Here is a 20,787-nt window from a genome sequence, read left to right as displayed (position 1 = left end):
CCTTCACCGCCTCACCTCGTACTTCAAACTTACTCTTGGCCGCACTCACCGACCCAAGGGCACCAACTCCTTGAAGTATACCAGTATTCTCCCCCCTGTAGGCATTGTAGCCCAAATAGGAGCCCCATCCTCGGCATTAACAAACCATATGAGATGCAGGCTCCAACATGTCCTGCATCTCTTAACCATTGTAATGCTCCCCCAGGATCCCCTATCAAGTAGCCACCAACGACCACCGGTGACACCTCACCTGTGGGCGTCCCGCCACACCTTCAGGGCCGTCTCCAAACCTTCCTGAATGCCCACATGTCAATGCCCACGTCAGTCAGATGTACACCATCCGCTCTCAAGAATTGAGGCGACGCCGCCTCCAATTCCCGATGGCGCACCACCAAACCACCTTGCCTGCGAACAAAACGCCCCACCTCCTTATTCAACTTCGCCCGGGCTTTATTGATACGATCAACCGACCTGGCTAACCGCCAACAATGTCTCGCAACCACCTCCGACCATACAATCAACAAATCACATCCCGAGATCGCCGCACGCCAAAATCGTTGCCTCCAACATGGAGCACTAATATATCAGGCGGCCGATCTAAAGTGGCATTAGTATGAATTTCAGGCAACATCCGCCCCCACAGGAGCCCCCTCAACCCAATCCACCGGATTAGCAACTCTTCCGTCGGGAAACCCAATTGGCGTCCGTTCCTCCTAACATCCGCTCGTAAGGCCCCCCAATGGACGTACGAGTGCCCGAAAATCCATGCCAGACAAGGCGCTGCCCCTGAAACAAAAATAAACATAGTTGTACCAGAACCAACAACACCAAATCGCTACCCACTCGCAGCAACCCCACCCACCAACCATTCATAAAAGATGAGGCCGAATATACGAGTGAAAACAATCCGACTCCCAGCGCCCAATACGCTTAATGACCTCTTCACCCAGCCCCGATCTGGCCGCCTCAGTTGCTGCCCCTATCCGACATGAATGGGATGCATAGTCATTAACGGGCAGACCCGCAGCCAACAAACACTTTCTAAAAACAGATATGAATTGAAAGCGAGACAACCGCGACCCGTCCTGGTGAACCAACAATGCACCCGCTCCGTCGGGCCGCACACCCAAAAATTCCTCAACGCAACGCACTGGACAAGGTACAGACCCCCCCAACGGCCTAAGCCACAAAACCACACCTTTACCTTCCTGATCAGTTTTAGACTTGCGTATCACACACCGCAAACCACCTTCCCACAACCCTACATCTTCCCGCAACAAACCTCCACCACCCGTGCGACTTGCCGCTACCAATTCGGAAATTCGAAAGGCTCCAAAAAAGGCTAGCGAAAACGCAGCCCTAAACAAAAGCACTTCAAAGTCAGACACGCAAACAGACCCAGCCGTCTCCCACAACATCTGCAACACCGCAAAAGACACTGGCCTTCTAGTGTCCCTCCGAATCACCCCGCGACGATAACCCTTTAACGCCTGCCGAACCACAAAACACTTAGACACAACAGCCAGTCCCCGCAAGCGCAACCAAAAAGCCACCGCCGCTACCCTCTTTGACGCGACCGAGAAAGACAAACCCGCTGCATAACACGAACCCACCCAAAAAAACAATAATGTCCGAAAATCATCAACCGAACTACAACCCCCTACCCGCTCCATTAATTCCTCCCACAAAGTCCACACCGATGAGTAGGCCGACCACGTACCTCTACTAAGCGACTGCCTAATCAGGTCTGCTGACACCCCAAGGCCTTGCTCCAGAGCCACTGGGGACAGGGCAACCCCTGGACTTCGGCACCCAGCGCCAAGCTGCGGAAGCGATCCCACTGGAAACGAGAAAGGGAATCAGCAAGTGCGTTATCTACCCCCGGGACATGCACAGCAACAAAACATGCATTCAACCGCAAACCCCAGTAAATTCAACACCGGCGGAGAGTTGGCCGTCTGACTATTAATCGCCTGCACCACACCCATATTATCACAGTAGAAACGCACCCGCCGATTCCTCAGCCAGTCCCCCCATAACTCAGTAGCCAAAACAATAGGGAAAAGTTCCAACAATACCAAGTTGCCAAGGAAACCAGCCTGTTTCCACTCCTCCGGCCATGCCTCCGCACTCCATTGCCCCTGACAAAAAACACCATATCCACACGAACCTGCTGCATCCGAAAACAACTCCAAATCCACACTACTAATCGCCTCCTCCATCCACATAGACTGCCCATTGTACTCCCCAAGAAAACTCTCCCACACCGCCAAGTCCTCCTTTACCGCAGCCGGTAACCGAAAGTAATGAAACGGGGCAGTAACCCCCGCTGTCGCCAGCGCCAAACGCCGACAAAAAAACGGTTTTATCGGCAAAGTACGACAAGCGAAATTCAGTTTGCCCAAGACCGACTCAACCCGCTTGAGCTGTACCTTCTTGGCTCTCCGTAGGAAGACAACCTCAGCCAACAAATCGGACACGTTGTTTGGTAGCCGACATTCCATGGCCATACTGTCAATCTCAATCCCCAAAAACGTTATGACCGTGGCAGGCCCCTCCATTTTCCCCTCTGCTAAAGGGATCCCAAACCTCGCCGCCACTCGCTCCATCGTATGCAACAAAACAGCACACACCCTGAATTCGGCCGGACCTAAGAACAAAAAATCGTCCAGATAATGCAAAACCGAATTCCATCCCGACTCCTGTTTCACCACCCATTCCAAAAATGAACTAAACGATTCAAACAACGAACAAGAAATTGCGCAGCCCATCGGCAAACAACAATCAACGTAATAACAACCTTCCATTGGAAACCAAGTAAATGCAAACTATCCGGGTGGATGGGCAATGACTGAAAAGCAGCCTCAATATCCGTTTTAGCGAGCAGGGCGCCCTGCCCGAAACGCCTAAATTACCGTACCGCCTCATCAAAAGACGTGTACGACACAGAGCACAACTCACAACTCATTCACCGACCCCCCCTTGCGGATAGGACAAATGATGAATAAGCCTGAACTTATTAGGCTCCTTTTTAGGCACCAAACCCAACGGGGACACCCCCAAATCAGGCAAGGGACACTTCTTAAAGGGGTCTACAACCCTGCCAGCCGCCACCTCCTTCTCAATCTTATCCCGCACCATGCCTGGATGGCGCAACGCTGAGGTAAAATCCGAGCCGACATACTCGGCCCAACTAAACTACACGGATTCACGAAACCCCCAGAAAACCCCGCCAACAACAACCGAGCTACCTCCCTATTTGGATACCTCCTTAAATAGGGCTCCATCTCTTCCACCCTCACCGGCGTCACCCCTCTTCTGCGTAGCCTCGGGTCCCTTACCCTTCACTCGCCTGAAACACTGCAACAAACTATGGAAGCCACCGCAACCGGAGCACTCATGCTTGTACCAGCAGTCTGACAAGAACCTGAAATGTCCTTCATTATACTGCCAGCAACAACCCCTTCTATTCCCCCCTTGAAAATCCGAGGCCGAGGGACCCACGGCCGATCCCCAAAAGGGCTGAGAACCACCCCTAGGCGCCGCCATCAACCACATCCAGAGACCAATGTCCTTATGATCCCACCGTATGCTAGGCCTGACCGCCTTCCGCTGCCGGAACTGCTCATCATACCTAAGCCATGCCACACCCCCATAAGCCTGATGAGCCTCCCCTATCGCATCCATATAGCAGAACAGTGCAGAGCAATGTTCGGGCGACTTTTCCCCAACCACGCTGGCCAAAATCGCAAAGGCTTGAAGGCAATTCTGAAACGAAATTTCTCCAAAGGAAGCAATGAGAATATCTCTACATATTCATCCTTCCATATCTTGTCCCTAATGTCCTGTTTCAAGTGAGCCCCCAGCGGTCACTCAAAACACACATATATCTCCCCTTTTACCGCATCCGCCAACCGAACTCCATCCCCCACGTCGCCTCTAACTCCCGCCCCTGATCCTGAGGGACTGCAAACCGACAGCGGCGACACTTTCCCCAGCCTCAACAGAACCGCGTACCATCCCCTGATCCAACGCCCCCAATGCCTGCGCGGACGCCCAAACTGACACCGGGGATGCAGGCGCACCGGTCCCCAACCGCGACAGCAAAGACAGCATACCAGACAATACCTCCCGAGCTAAAACTTCAGAACCCCCCCCCCACTATGCTGTACTGCACCCCCAACCGGCATCTGACACGACGTCATCTGACCTGGCCGTCCCCGGATGGATCCTCCGGCAGCCGCAGATCCACTTTCAGACACTCCCACCGGCGTGCTCGCTCCGCATGGCACGGCGTCCTCCAGCATCGAAACGACCCTTCCGCCTGCCGTGACGTCCACTCCTGGGTCCAGTTCGCCCTCCTCCAATTGTGATGCCTCCCCATCCTGCAGCTGACGTGAGGGGAGGGTAACCATCCTTCTCCCTGTCATGTAGGCCTCTTCACCTGGCCGCAGTCTACCCATCCTTCCTGCCCCCACCTGATCAGTCTCTGCAGCAGCTGCACTGCAAGCCGCCTCTCCATGCCACAGCTCAGGGGGCGGAGCCACAGTATCCCCAACATCAACCGCGTGGGTGCAATGTCGCTGACCCACCACTAGGTGCCACGACGTACTCTCCTCCATACCAGCCCCTGTGCGATCCCTGGACTCCTCACTCAGTAACTGCCTGCCCGGATCTATCAGCCGCAGCGCACGAGACACACCAACATCCACCGCCGGAAGGCCCAAGCCATGAGACGGCCTGGCCGCACTGCCTCCTCGTGCTTCAGGTAAGGCCCTCCTGGCCCGCTCCCCGTGTGGTACATCTCGCGGGGATGCAGCCGCATGCGAACACTCCCTCCCCCCTGCTACAAGGGAGACGGGTCTGGGACGAGCCCGGCCCTCTCCCGCCGGCCTGCCTTGCGATACCGGATTCCTCCCACTGCGCCTGAGAGTCTGACTGGCCACGGACACCTCAGACCGCGGCGGAGGGTCCCTGGCGGGGCTCCTAATGCTTCCTAATCCTCTGTGCCGCCTCTCGCTCTCCCTCCCTCCCCCCCTCCTCCTCCTGCTGTAAGATCTCGCTCGTGCGCACAGGGCTCTGAGAGGCTGGCGCCAGAGTGCAGGTCATACAGGGGGTTGAGCGAAGTGCTGGCGCATGCGCACTTCGCTGTAAGAAGCCAAATGGAGAAGTCCGCATGGGCGCATCAGGCAGAGCCCTGTGCGCACGTGCAAGATCTTACAGCAGGAGGAGGAGGGGGAGGGAGGGAGAGCGAGAGGCGGCACAGAGGATTAGGAGGCGGCGCAGAAGTCTGGAAAGGTGGCGCTGGGCACGAACGGCGGTGGGTGCGGCGGGCATCTTGCATCGCTTGACATCCCCTTGGGCACCTTATTTCTTTGAGTGACAGGTTAGTAAAAGCTGTTTTTTATCAAAATAAGGCTACAGATCACATTTATAAGCCCACATTAGGAATCGTGATGAGGCCCTGAACATCAGCATATGTTTAGCTGACACGGGTGAAACCTGGTGACAGAATCCCTTTAATATATTCCTTGAGACACTGACTCTCTTTACATTCAATAATCTGTAAGGAGACTAAATATCATTCACACCTTATAGGGTTATCATCAGGATTCTCCTCCCTCTGTACTGGACTTTACTCTTCTCCGGAGATCTTGTATTTCTACACGCTGTGTACGGCTTTCAGGTAATACATTCATCTCTTATATACTGTGTATACAGGGTCTCCTGTGTTATGGTGGGGGGTCTCACACTGCTCCGTGATATGAGGTCACAGACTTCCAGGAAGATCCAGTTCTAGGTCAGGTCCAGGGAGTTACTACTGAATGAAGAAAATCTGGGGTGTGACACAGAGAACTAGCTGGGGTTATACACTCACCTAAAGAATTATTAGGAACACCTGTTCTATTTCTCATTAATGCAATTATCTAGTCAACCAATCACATAGCAGTTGCTTCAATGCATTTAGGGGTGGTCCTGGTCAAGACAATCTCCTGAACTCCAAACTGAATGTCAGAATGGGAAAGAAAGGTGATTTAAGCAATTTTGAGCGTGGCATGGTTGTTGGTGCCAGACTGGCCAGTCTGAGTATTTCACAATCTGCTCAGTTACTGGGATTTTCACACACAACCATTACTAGGGTTTACAAAGAATGGTGTGAAAAGGGAAAAACATCCAGTATGCGGCAGTCCTGTGGGCAAAAATGCCTTGTGGATGCTAGAGGTCAGAGGAGAATGGGCCGACTGATTCAAGCTGATAGAAGAGCAACGTTGACTGAAATAACCACTCGTTACAATCGAGATATGCAGCAAAGCATTTGTGAGGCCACAACACGCACAACCTTGAGGCGGATGGGCTACAACAGCAGAAGACCCCACCGGGTACCACTCATCTCCACTACAAATAGGAAAAAGAGGCTACAATTTGCACGAGCTCACCAAAATTGGACTGTTGAAGATTGGAAAAATGTTGCCTGGTCTGATGAGTCTCGATTTCTGTTGAGACATTCAAATGGTAGAGTCCGAATTTGGCGTAAACAGAATGAGAACATGTATCCATCCTCTGATGGCTACTTCCAGCAGGATAATGCACCATGTCACAAAGCTCGAATCATTTCAAATTGGTTTCTTGAACATGACAATGAGTTCACTGTACTAAAATGGCCCCCACAGTCACCAGATCTCAACCCAATAGAGCATCTTTGGGATGTGGTGGAACGGGAGCTTCGTGCCCTGGATGTGCATCCCTCAAATCTCCATCAACTGCAAGATGCTATCCTATCAATATAGGCCAACATTTCTAAAGAATGCTATCAGCACCTTGTTGAATCAATGCCACGTAGAATTAAGGCAGTTCTGAAGGCAAAAGGGGGTCCAACACCGTATTAGTATGGTGTTCCTAATAAGTGTATATGAGTGAGTGTATATTGTAGCTATACAGCCGGTCATATACCTGACCACATACTGTTCACACACAGGACAATCTGCGGTTATATACTGTAACTATACAGCCAGTCATATACCTGACCACATACCGTCCACACACAGGACAAGCTGCGGTTATATGCTGTAACTATACAGCCGGTCATATACCTGACCACATACCGTCCACACACAGTTATACTGTAACTATACAGCCAGTCATATACCTGACCACATACCGTCCACACACAGGACAAGCTGTGGTTATATACTGTAACTATACAGCCAGTCATATACCTGACCACATACCCTCCACACACAGGACAAGCTGCGGTTATATACTGTAACTATACAGCCAGTCATATACCTGACCACATACCGTCCACACACAGGACAAGCTGCGGTTATATACTGTAACTATACAGCCGGTCATATACCTGACCACATACCGTCCACACACAGTTATACTGTAACTATACAGCCAGTCATATACCTGACCACATACCGTCCACACACAGGACAAGCTGCGGTTATATACTGTAACTATACAGCCAGTTATTTACCTATATATAATATATATATATATATATATATATATATATATTACCTATAATAAGACAGAACTCAGAACTACAATTGCCAACATTACCAGACTGTACTAGGGCATAAGTTGCAATTCCATGTAGAGGGATATAATAGGACAGAACTACAACTCCCAGCATTACTAGAATGTACTAGGGAATATATTGAAATTACAAGTAGAGGGATATAATAGGAGAGAACTACAATTCTCAGCTTTTCTAGGATGTTATATGGACTATCCCAGGACACCACTAACCTCTCCTCCAGGTACCACACACAAGCTCCACCCCCTCACAGCCACATCACACAGGTCACATGATGATGACATCACCAATGGCCTTTCTCCATGTCCTATAGTCTCCTCTCACAGGTAGCTCTATAAGTGGGTTGTGTTGCTCCGGCTTTCAACCCTTCTATTCAAAAGTCATGTGACAAGAGAATGTCCGTTTCCTGCATGAAGTTTAGCCGCTACCTATTTAAGTGTAATTAGTGATCGTGGCCTATCCTCTACTGCGGTCCCCCTTCCCACAGAGGTCTCCTAGCAGCTGCCTGGTCTGTGTCTATTGGAGGTGCACCACTGCTGTTGATGTACTTACCTGAGGAAGGGGTCACAACAACCCCCGAAACACATTGTTGATCATGATTAGAGTCGAGTTCTTCTTCACTCAAGGTATCCCTGACTCTTCCTTGCTGCGCCGCCGATGAACTCTTTTATTTTTCTTCTTCCCTGGTTTATCACGTACCCTGAGTACCTAATGTATTGTGATTGTCCATATTGCCTCCTTTGCTGGCTTCATTTATCCATCACATTATACACTGCGCGTTTCCATGGTTACGACCACCCTGCAATCCATCAGTGGTGGTTGTGCTTGCACACTATAGGAAAAAGCATCTGCTTCTCTGGTGGCCGAGACCATGGGAGTGCCTATAGGTCAGTGCTTTTTCCTATAGTGTGCAAGCACGACCCCCACTGATGGATTGCAGGGTGGTCGTAAGCATGGAAACGCGCAGTGTATAATGTGATGGATAAATGAATCCAGCCAGCAAAGGAGGCAATATGGACAGTCACAAAACATTAGGAAGTGCCTTGCATTAACTTTCTCTACATGATAAATGCCATTTGCAGAACTGAGACACCCCTTTAACACTAAGGCTACTTTCACACTAGTATTTCTATATTCCGGTATTGAGATCCGTCATAGGGTCTCATTACAGGAAAAAAAACGCTTCCGTTTTGTCCCCATTCATACTCCAAAATGCATTCCATTCCATTTGGTTGCATTCTCATACCGGAGAGCAAACCGCACAATGTAAGTCAATGGGGACAGATCCGTTTTCTCTGCCACAATAGAAAATGGATCCGTCTCCTATTGACTTTCAGTGGAGTTCATGACGGATCCGTCTTGGGTATGTTAAAGATAATACAACCGGATCCGTTCATAACGGATGCAGATGGTTGTATTATCAGTAAAGGAAGCGTTTTTGCTGAACCCTGCCGGATCCAGAAAAAACGCTAGTGTGAAAGTAGCCTAAACCTCATCAGCCACATGAATGTGAAGATAAAAACCTTACATCAGAATGTGGGGAGGAAAATCTGCTGCTGCTTAAGGGGTTTCTCCGAAATGTAATAAAGGTTTTTTTTTATGTTTCAGGGGATTTTATCATCTTACGAGGCTCAGGAATGGATGATAAAGCTTTCAGAGGCGGTAAGGATTCCTCCTCTTGTCTCTTATTAGGAATAGACTTAAAGGGGTATTCCCATCACAGACAATGGGGGAATATCGCTAGGATATGCCCCCATTGTCTGCAGGGCCGGCGCCACCCATAAGCAGAGTAGGCAACCGCGGAGAGCGCACTCTGCCTGGGGGCGCCGGCCGCCGCCTGCGCCCACACCCCCTACTTGTCATCCATCTGACATCATCTCCTTCTGTTCCTGTACTTGCCGGCCGGATGCACTCCGATGAGTGCGAGCATGAGTTTGTTCACTTCGGGCAGAGAGAGCGGCACGCAGCTGACACACAGCTACGAGACCCTGGTGTATTTAAAGGGATTCTGTCATGAGATTTTAGCACTATAAGCTAAACATATGCCCATGTCCGTACTAATAACATGAATCCTAAACTGCCCTTATTAAACCTGCTTGTGGCTCTATTAGCCCAAAAAACTGGTTTTTATAAGCTGTCACTCACCTACCTAAGGTGCCCAAGGGGTTTTACGTTAACCCAGGGTGCCCGCCCGCACCCCTCGCCGTCTGGTGCCCAGCGCCGCCTTCCTCACCTCAGCCCCGCCTCCGGAATCCTCCCGTCCCTCTGCTAGATCCTTGAATGATTATGTACTCTGCACACCTTGGGTCCAGTGTGGGTGCCTGTGAGAGTGGTTTAGACAATATAGGTTGAATATACACGGCACTCCAAAAAGTTTTTTGCAAGAATAATTTCATTTAATTCTTAATAAACAGAATGCTGTCAATATACATCCAGTGCAAGTTCATTTACATATAGTAAGTATTTTATGCCATATCAGATAGAAAAATCCCGAACGTTTCGGTCTGTACGACCTTCTTCAGCGGGGTCTAAAGAGATATATAACATGCATATAATGTAATCATACAGGTTTCTTGAGTATAACGGACATACTGTTGTAATAAAAGAAAAAAATGGGGAAAAGCAGTGTACTAATAAAGGTTTAGTCCTAATAGTAAATCTAAAGAGACAAGGGGTAAAAAAAAACAGGATGAGGGTTAAAAAGCGAAATGGGGGATGCGATTTCTATGGTACCAAGGTGAAGGTAAGACTGGCTTGTTAAGTATAGATCAGTACACTCTGTAGTATAGTCGTTCTGTTAGTAGATATAGGATAAAGTCCTGACGTACCTGAAGGCAGAGAGAATAGGCGTGCGCTGGATGTGAATTGTGTGTGGATCTGGCGCCCTTTTTGAACTTGTTGGCCGCGTGGGGCGGCGCTCCTGGGTGACGTATGGGCGTCTGTATTAGGTGAGCATATGCGCCGGGATCGAGCCGTCAGGTGGGGCGCTCAGTAGTGACGTAGTCTAGCTATGTTAGAGAGCGAGTGTGCGCCCTGTCTGTGTGGCCGAGAGGAGAAGCGTGCGTCCTGACGTCATGTGTGCGCGCGCGCATGCGCATATTGCCTATAGGTACAGTGTGGGCGCAAGGAAGTGGGCACGGTCGTGATGTGGATACCGAGGGGGTTAAAGAGATAGCAGGCTATTTACATGGGGGAGATATGATCATGGTATCGTTGATGGGTAGGATTACAAGATAGGATGTGCAATAATCAAATTTCTGTGGTAGTTTCTTTGTCCCTCAGCATGATATTTACAATTCTGTGGTAATCATTTGACATATATGATCAAAAAATAATTGTACATTGTTATACATTTTATATTGTGGTTCATCATAAACATAATAAATGAGATATGTCACTGGGATACGGTATGTCGTTATGTTAATGATATACAGAAAGGAAAAGTACCATAGTGAGTGATGACAAATTTGACAAGTAAAGAATGGAAATTAGACAACAAAAATGGTAAAGAAAAATTATAGACTATTAGTAATATTAATGTAAGAGTATAGAGATCCGGGAAAACTGCTAGCATGGGGTGGGAGGGGGGGGAGGAAAAGAAAAAATAATAAAAGAGGGGGAGGGGGGAAAGGAAGGGGAAGGGGAGTGTGGGAAGGGGGGGGGGGGGGGGGGTTGTAATCTCACCCATGTTCGCCTAGTCCCCATCAACGATTCTAGAACAAGGAAATAAAGAATAAATCATCATCATGATAATATACGAAAATTACATTCCCTATTGAGACCTTTTGGTTCAAGTGTGTCCAGTTTGTGAATCCAGTATGATTCTCTTTGTTGTAAAAGTGCAATCCTATTGCCCCCGCGTCTTGGTTGGTGTACCTGTTCGATGACCTGGAACCGCAGTTGCGCAATTTGATTTTTATGTTTTTCGAAGTGTACACAGTGTTACAGTATTGGTAAAAGGAGTTGCTTGGTCCGTATTGTGGATTTGTGTTTACATATACGATCACGTACGTGTTGGGTAGTTTCCCCGACGTAGACGAGTCCGCACGGACATTTGATCATATAAACAACAAAGGATGAGTCACATGTAAAATAATCCTTGATATGGAACTGTTTACCTGTTCGTGGATGTGTGATCAAATTACCTTTCAAAACGTTGGAGCATTGACCACAATGCAGGCATGGAAAGGTTCCATATTTAGGATTCTGCAAAAAACGTTGTTTTGGGATCTTCTGGATCCCACCGAAGTCCGCCCGGATTAGTTTGTCTCTTATATTGGGACCTCTTTTATAGCACGTCCGTGGGGGGTTTTCGAATTCTTTGACCGATGGGTAAGCATTTTGTAGGATCGACCAATTCTGGCGCACTATACTATGTATTTTAGGTATGAGGGGGTGGTATGTGGTGACACAGGGGATACGAGGTGCGTCTATCCTAGGTATAGTGGGTGGTCTTTGACTTTTTTGTTTGGTTAGATCAGATGGATATCCCCTGTTGGTGAATTTTGTACTCATTTCGGTGACCCTCTGAGACCGTGTTGCTGGGTCCGAGACTATTCGTTCGACCCTTGTAATTTGGGATAGTGGGATCGCTCTCTTGGTTGTATGGGGATGGCAGCTGGAATAGTGGAGTAGTCAGTGGGTTTTGTGTATAAGTCGAATTGGAGTTGGTTATTAATATCTTTTTTCACTAATGTATCCAAAAAACTGACCTCTTTCTTGTCGATGTGTATCGTGAAACCTAGTTCCGGATAAATGTTATTGAGGTAATTGTAGAATGACTCTAGATGGGTTTTGGGTCCGTCCCATATGATGAAAATATCATTTATGAAACGTAACCAAACTTTAGCATGATGTTGGTAAAGGGAATGGGTGTATACAAATTTGTTTTCAAAGTCAGTCATGTAGGTGTTTGCGTAAGGCGGCGCCATATTGGCCCCCATCGCGGTCCCGCGTTTCTGTACGTAGAATTGGTCGCCAAATAAGAAGTGGTTCTCAATGAGGACAAGTGACAATAGTTGTATACAGAATTCTTGTTCTGTAATGGACAATTGTGAATGTGATGCTAAGAGCAGTTTGGTGGCTACAATGCCTTTCTCATGTGAAATAGAGGTGTATAGGCTGTTAACATCCATGGTAGCAAGTAGGGTATCTGGTGTCACTGTAATGTTCCGTAGTTTGTTGATGAAGTCATTGGTGTCTAGAATAAATGACCGGGCGGTTTTGGTGAGAGGTGTGAGTATACGATCAAGAAAGATAGATAAGGGTGATAGAATAGAGTCAGTGGATGCTACAATCGGTCGTCCTGGGGGATTCTGTAGGTTTTTGTGAATTTTTGGAAGTATATAGAAGACAGGGGTAATGGGATGTTGCTTGGTAAGAAAGATTGCTGTGTTGTCATCTATCGTGTTGATGGATTTGTAATGGTCGAGTACTTTTTGAATTTTAAGTGCAATGGCTGATGTGGGATTTGATTGTAGGGGTTCGTATGTTTGTTCGTCTGAGAGTTGTGACATCACCTCACTGAGGTACATGGATTTATCCATTACCACAATGGCACCGCCTTTGTCCGCTGGTTTGTAAATGATTTCTTTATGGGTTTTGAGGGAGTTAATTGCCATAATTTCCTCAGGGGGAAAGTTATTTGTATGGCGAAATTTGCCTTGGTGGTGCATGTTGAGGGCTTCTTGGATGGATTTCTGTGTGAATGTGATGTAAGTCTCGGCCGGGTGGTAGGATCTGGCCACACAGACAGGGCACACACTCGCTCTCTAACATAGCTAGACTACGTCACTACTGAGCGCCCCACCTGACGGCTCGATCCCGGCGCATATGCTCACCTAATACAGACGCCCATACGTCACCCAGGAGCGCCGCCCCACGCGGCCAACAAGTTCAAAAAGGGCGCCAGATCCACACACAATTCACATCCAGCGCATGCCTATTCTCTCTGCCTTCAGGTACGTCAGGACTTTATCCTATATCTACTAACAGAACGACTATACTATAGAGTGTACTGATCTATACTTAACAAGCCAGTCTTACCTTCACCTTGGTACCATAGAAATCGCATCCCCCACTCCTGTGTAAGCTGGGGATTTCGCTTTTTAACTCTCACCCTGTTTTTTTCACCCCTTGTCTCTTTAGATTTACTATTAGGACTAAACCTTTATTAGTACACTGCTTTTCCCCATTTTTTTCTTTTATTACAACAGTATGTCCGTTATACTCAAGAAACCTGTATGATTACATTATATGCATGTTATATATCTCTTTAGACCCCGCTGAAGAAGGTCATACAGACCGAAACGTTCGGGATTTTTCTATCTGATATGGCATAAAATACTTACTATATGTAAATGAACTTGCACTGGATGTATATGGACAGCATTCTGTTTATTAAGAATTAAATGAAATTATTCTTGCAAAAAACTTTTTGGAGTGCCGTGGATATTTAACCTATACCCTCTGCTAGATCCGGCGCCTGCGCACTAGGCTCAGCCTGATGCGCCGCGGACTCCTGGCAGCGGCTTCGTTGAGCGAAGTGCGCATGCGCATCAGGCGGCGCATGCGCACTTCGCTCAACGAAGCCGCTGCCAGGAGTCCGCTGCGCATCAGGCTGAGCCTAGTGCGCAGGCGCCGGATCTAGCAGAGGGACAGGAGGATTGCGGAGGCGGGGCTGAGGTGATGAAGGCGGCGCTGGGCACCAGACGGCGAGGGGTGCGGGCGGGCACCCTGGGTTAACGTAAAACCCCTTGGGCACCTTAGGTAGGTGAGTGACCACTTATAAAAACCAGTTTTTTGGGCTAATAGAGCCACAAGCAGGTTTAATAAGGGCAGTTTAGGATTCATGTTATTAGTACGGACCTGGCCATATGTTTAGCTTATAGGGCTCAAATCTCATGACAGAATCCCGTTAAATATCATTTAGGCTTTCTTTCAGAAAAGATTCTTCTAGGATTCGAACTCACGACCTTTCACATCAGAGGCAAAGCATTTACCCTCACAGCTATGAAAGCTGTATTACCAGTTGCTTAAAAAAAATAAAAAAATATAAGACTTCTACTGTAGGTAACTTTGATACCTAGTTGACATCCATACACATGTCAGCTGCCCCAACACACCCAGCTCTGCTACATCCATACACAGTGTACTGGGGCAGCTGTCATGTGTATGGATGTACACTAAGTATCAAAGCTATCTACAGTAGAAGTCTTATATTTATTTTTCTTTAAGTAACTGTCTATACAGCTCTCATAGCTGTGAGGGTAAATGCCTTGCCTCTGATGTGAAAGGTTGTGAGTTTGAGTCCCAGGAGAAACTTTTCTGAAAGTGTTTTTTTTAAATACCGGACTGTTACTTTACTGCCACGGGGGAGGGGGGCTATTGGCGCCATGATACTGGCACATGGAGGGGGGAGGAGAGAGGCACTTGATACTGGCACATTAGGGGCAGGGGGAGAGGATGGCACTATGATATTAGCACATGGGAGGGGCAAGAAATGGACATGAATCATGAGGGGCAGAAATGTGAAATGATGGGGGCGGGGCAAGAAATGGACATGAATCATGAGGGGCAGAAATGTGAAATGATGGGGGCGGGGCAAGAAATGGACATGAATCATGAGGGGCAGAAATGTGAAATGATGGGGGGGGGGGCAAAATGTAGATTTGCTTCTGTTGACAAAAATACTTGTATCGGCCCTGACTTCGGGCGCGCAATCCCGCGAGACCAGTGACCTCCAGTGATCTTGGCAAGAGCCAAGGCAATGTGGACCTGGAGCACAGCGAGGAACAGAACCTGGTGAGCACCCCTGGCAACCGCACTCTGACAACCTGCACTAGGGTGTCAGAGGCTGCAGGACAGTGACTGGCAGCAGGGTGGCACACACTTGTGTACAGGGGTCAGGGCACACCTGCTGCTTGACTAGGGGCCATAGATTCTGACTGGCACAGGGTGCCCAGCAGTAGCACATGGAGCCTAATAGGTGGCACAGACTGTCTAAAGGGCTATAAATGGTACAGGGTGCAGGACAGTGCCAGACTGGCAGAGGGCACAAGGCAGCATACTGTTTTATGTTGCCCTGGTGGCACAGGATTTCAGACAGTGGCTGAATGGCACCTGGCAGTGAATAGGTGGCACTGCTCGTGTTTGGTGTGCCAACCTGCTGAACAGCGCAGAGTGATTGGCATCACTGGGATGGTACTAGGTGGCAGACAATGGCTGGATATTATATATACATGACCATAGTCAGACTGGCACAGGGTACGCGACCATAGTTAAATGTTGCATGCAATAGGTGGCTGAAAAGGGGCGGGAAAGGCGGTGTGGTCAATGGGCGGAGTCAAGGGGGCGGCAAAATTAGCTTTTGCCTAGGGTGGCAAAAATCCTTGCACCAGCCCTGATTGTCTGATAGGTGCAGGTCCCACCTCTAGGACCCACACCTACAATGGGAACAGAGCGGGGAAATGAACGGAGGGCACACTGCGGATGTGCAGCCACCCTCCATTCATTTCTATGGGGCCGCCGAAAATAGCAGAGCACTGGCCATAGAAATGAATGGGAGCAGGGGCCGTGTGTACGGGAAATCCGGGGTCCTCCAGCCACAGCTCTCCTCGCTCCGTTCTTGTTGTAGGTGCGGGTCCCAGAGGTGGGACCTGCACCTATCAGACAATGAGGGCATATCCTAGCAATATGCCCCCATTGTCTGTGATGATAATACCCCTTTAATAAAAATTATGCCACACAGGAGATATATACTGTGATATGGCTGCTGCAGGGCCAGACTGGGATTGTCTGAGATTTTGAAATTGATGTCCTCTCCAGAATAGCTCATCAGTATCAGACCAGTGGGGTCCTTCTCTCAGCACCCCACCGATCAGCTGTGAAGAGACCACGGCACTCCGGTGAGCCCTGCAGCCTCTTCCTAATTTAGTGATGTCACATTCATTGGTCATATGGCCTGGTCTCAGCTGTCTCAAGTGAATAGAGGGCTGAAATGTAATACCAAGCACAGCCAGTGTACAATCGAAGGTGCTGTGCTTAGTAAGCTGTGACAAGGCTACAGCATTCAATGGGGCATCGCCTTCTCCTCAAACAGCTGATCGGTGGGGGCACCGGGAGTCAGACCCCGCCATACTGATACTATTGGCGTATACTGAGGATAGGTCATCAATATAAAACACCCGGAGTTTCCTTTTCAAAAGCAGCCCTGGCACCCAAACACCGCTCCTCATACAGTACAGCCCCCATATCACAGAAAAGCAGTATCATGTGATTCAAACTTTGGCAAATTTTGTTTTGCTCAGTCTCAACCCTCTCTACTCCCTTAAAGGGGTTGTCCCATCTCACCATTCGATAGCGAGATCAGGCTAAGCAATATCCCCAGTGGTCAAAGTCATGGAAACAGCCTAACAAGCTGACGCACCCCTGGTTCTATGACTGCCATTGTAGTAAATGGGAGCTATGTAAAGCGGCTCCGCTGCTTCCGTAAAACCACACGATTAACACAAGAAGGAAAATAAAAGTGAAACATAGAAACGCCTAATCACACTGTGAAGGAAGGAAAGTACTTCCCCACTTGGACCACATACCACAGTGCAGCACAAAACCCCTTCCTCATAGTGCCAAACAGATACCTCAGTGCAGCAATATTATCCCTTTCCCACCTATCCTGCAGTGGCAGCAGCATTGTCCCCTTTCTCATCTGTCCCCCACTGGCAGCAGCAATGTCCCTTCACACCCTTCTACCTCGGTAGCAGCATTCATCCTCTTCCCAGCCCTTCCCCTCTAGCTGCAGCATTGTACCCTCTTCCACTCCTTTCCTACTGACAGCAGCATTGTCCCTTTTCCCACTCCTTTCCACTAGCAGCAGCATTCTCCCACCCCACTAGCTGCAGCATTGTCTTCCTTCCCATCCCACCCCACCCCCACTGGTAGCATCATGGACTTCCCTCTGGTATCAGGATATTACCATCATACTGTGCCCTTATTGCAGTGTATATACGGTGTGTCTCCATGTCCTCTCACCCTCTGCACCTAAATGTCGAGGTAGAAATTATAATCTACATCTTTAACATTGAGGAAATTAAATGGTATTTAAATTGCTTAAATGTTTGATAAAATACAGACAAGTAGATTCACTACAGATTTCTAATGCAGTGTGTGAACGCAGCCTTAACCACCTAAGGGTCCCTGCACACAAGGGCAAGTGAGTGCACCAGAAAACTTATATAACAGCAGTTTTGGTGTCAAATGGATGCAGTTTTGCCACAGATCTCACCCTTATTTGGAAAAGGGTGAAATCCTCAGCTAAAGCCACAAACATAATTGACATGCTGAGAATTGGGAAGTCATCACCGCAGTTCAATTTCCACAAGTGTCCATGAGACTTGTCTATTCTCATACACGGTGCTGGAACTGTAGTACACTGCGTCTTTTCCGCACGTATCCCGCATCATGTACAGGCACCCTAATGAGTACTCTGATGAGTACAGGCTGTGCACGCTGTGTCCTGTAAAGGTATGGCACAGAGATGGAACTGGAGCTGGGCCCGTGCCAATGCTGATGATCCAGGCTGTGCACGCTCTGTCCTGTAAATGTATGGCACAGAGATGGCGCAGGAGCTGGGCCCGTGCCAATGCTGACAAGTACTGGCTGTATTATACAGTGGGCTCCCGTCTCTCACTCCTGGGATCAGAACTAACTCCATTCCCAGCAGTTTAGCCGCTTAGATGCCCATGTCAATGCTGCAGCATCTACGTGGTTAGAGAGAGGGCAGTAGCCCCCGTGATGCAATTGTGGGGCAACCAAGAGCCTAATAATGGCCCCTGGACCTGACCTGTACAGATGACTATTCAGCCCTGCATTTGGAAGGGTTGAATAGGCATTTTGTCAGTTTTACAATCACCGAAATAATACACAGCAGTTAAGTGTGTAAAAAAAGTAAAGTATTAAAGAGGCTCTGTCACCAGGATCAACCCTATTAAACCAGACAAACTGCCCAGTGGGGCTAATCATGCTGATTAAAACCATACCTTTCTTTTGTCTGTAGGGTAAACGGCTGCAGAGAGATCTGTGTTTTTATTCATTTGCAAATGAGAAGTTGGAGCACTAGGAGGCAGGGCTGAATCCTTTGAGCACTGCTATGGAACACCCCCTGTGCTCTGCACACTCCCCTTCCCCTTGATTGACAGGGCTAGACATATACACTATGTACTATAGCTTCACCACACTGAGATCTGCTCAGAAAGCTAATCTGCATATTACTGCTTTATTCACAACTCTCTATATTTATTTTCTTCCACATTTATCCCATGAGAAAAGGCTATGTCCTTATCATATTGAGAATGTTTTTTAGAAAGCTAATACATATTACTGGTTTCTTTATAATCGTATATTATGTCTGTGAATAAACCAGTAATAGGTTATAGCAAAAACAACAACCAAACACTATTCTGAATATTGTAAGGCGTTTTTATTATCATTAATATTATTATATGATTATATATTATTTATTATAGTATATCCTTTTAATATGGTTTTAAATAAAAGAGTAAAAAATATCAGAAAAAAATCCTTCTGTAAGCCTCTCCTGGGACTTGAACTGAGGATCTCTACATACATGGTAGACAACTATACCACCAAGCTATAATATTACCATATAGAAAAAACTTTTTTTTCTATGTTTATAAGCTAACACATATGACTGGTGTCTGTATGATCTATATGGTGCCTGTAAATAAAGCAGTAATATGCAGATTATCTTTCTGAGCAGATCTCAGTGTGGTGAAGCTATAGTACATAGTGTATATGATATGTCGATGCTAGCACACAGCTCTTGGACAGGGCTCTGCCCTCAGCCTGCTGTCTAGCCTTCTCAATCAAAAGGAAGTGGAGTGTGCAGAGAACAGGGGGCGTTACATTTTGCATATGAATAAGGCTACATGCACACGAACGTTGTTTGTTTCCGTGTCTGTTCCGTTTTTTTCAATGGGTCCGCAAAAAAAATGCAGAAAGCACACCGTGTGCTGTCCGCATCAGTATGTGCGTTCTGTAGCCCCGCAAAAAAAATAGAACATGTCCTATTCTTGGCCGTTTTAGGCATTGTTACAATGGATCCACAAATAAAAACGGATGGCATATGGATGTCATTTTTTTTTTGCGGATCCGCAATTTGCGGACCGCAAAACGCATACGGTCGTGTGCATGTAGCCTAAAACACGGATTTCCCTGCAGCTGTTTATCATACAGAAAAAAGAACGGTATTGTTTTAATCCGCATTATGAGCCTTGTGACGGTCTGAATATGAGTTACAGTCTGTCATTCCCTTATTCCCATGAAATAATATCGCCAAGAATCCACAGAGTAAAATATCGCTGGTGTCGCATAATAATCCACACAGGAGCCAAAGCTTCATGCTGGAACAAAAAACACTTTAATGGAAAACAAGGGCATTCAATTTACACAGCATCAAACTCCTCCTCTGAGCGAGACAATGGAGTTTTGGAAACTCAATTTACAAAACAGGGGCTTGGTCACATGGCTTACAGGCAATCACTGTCTTTTCCAAGACAATGGCCAAAGTGTTATCTCGTGTATCTTCATTAAGTAGATCAGTCTTTTGGTTAAAAGCAGAAGTGTGTGTACACATGTCCTTGATACCCATAGATGTCTATGTCCATTGTCAGGAGCAGGTATCCATGGGGCTTAAGTAGCAGGGAGGTAAAATAACTGAACGGATACTGGGGAGTTCTTCACAAGCTCTACCAGGCAGTATGTTTAATTTAATAGGGTTGTTCCTGGTGACAGAGCCTCTTAAAGGAAAAAAGAAAAATCAAGCAACCCCTTCCCAAACACCTTTATTCCCTTGTTTATTAAAGGGAACCTGTCACCTGCAAAACGCATATTAAACCGACCACAGTACCTTACAGTATCCCCCAGTGTGTGGCTAATCATGTTTTTCTTTCCTCTTTGTGTTTCTTCATAAAACGCTGTTTTAATGTCAGTTGGCGCTATCTCCGAGTCAGGCTTGAAGTCAAGGGGGCAGCGGCCTCCTTGCTTCAAGTAAAGCTAAGCCCGCCCCTTACCCCTCCTCTCTACAATTAGATTGACATGCTGCCGTGATCGCGCTCTTCTAGCGCATGTGCGGTACGCTGCCTGTTACAGCGCAATCCTCACTCACCCGTCTGCATTTTGCTGACTGCGGATGCGCCGGACAGTTCGACCGCGCGCGAGCCCGG

General features: G+C 47.7%; 2 protein-coding genes across 2 annotated transcripts in view; one reads left to right on the top strand and one right to left on the bottom strand.

Annotated features, from left to right (window-relative positions):
- The window catches only part of LOC120981622 (NACHT, LRR and PYD domains-containing protein 3-like), a 3,400,916-nt gene that overhangs the window by 2,734,382 nt on the left and 645,747 nt on the right, over window positions 1–20,787 (bottom strand). The window lies entirely within an intron of this gene.
- Window positions 1–20,787, top strand: part of LOC120981623 (NACHT, LRR and PYD domains-containing protein 12-like) — an 840,242-nt gene that overhangs the window by 648,807 nt on the left and 170,648 nt on the right. Inside the window, exons 2-3 of the mRNA XM_040411192.1 lie at window positions 5,599–5,686; window positions 9,155–9,208. Of these exons, the coding sequence (XP_040267126.1) occupies window positions 9,184–9,208 (25 nt within the window). The 5' untranslated portion in view covers window positions 5,599–5,686; window positions 9,155–9,183. The remainder of the gene's footprint in view (window positions 1–5,598; window positions 5,687–9,154; window positions 9,209–20,787) is intronic.

Source organism: Bufo bufo, chromosome 11, assembly GCF_905171765.1.
Source record: "Bufo bufo chromosome 11, aBufBuf1.1, whole genome shotgun sequence".
Lineage (NCBI taxonomy): Eukaryota > Metazoa > Chordata > Amphibia > Anura > Bufonidae > Bufo > Bufo bufo.
Note: the sequence above shows the minus strand (reverse complement) of the source record. Positions and strands in the feature narration are given on the sequence as shown.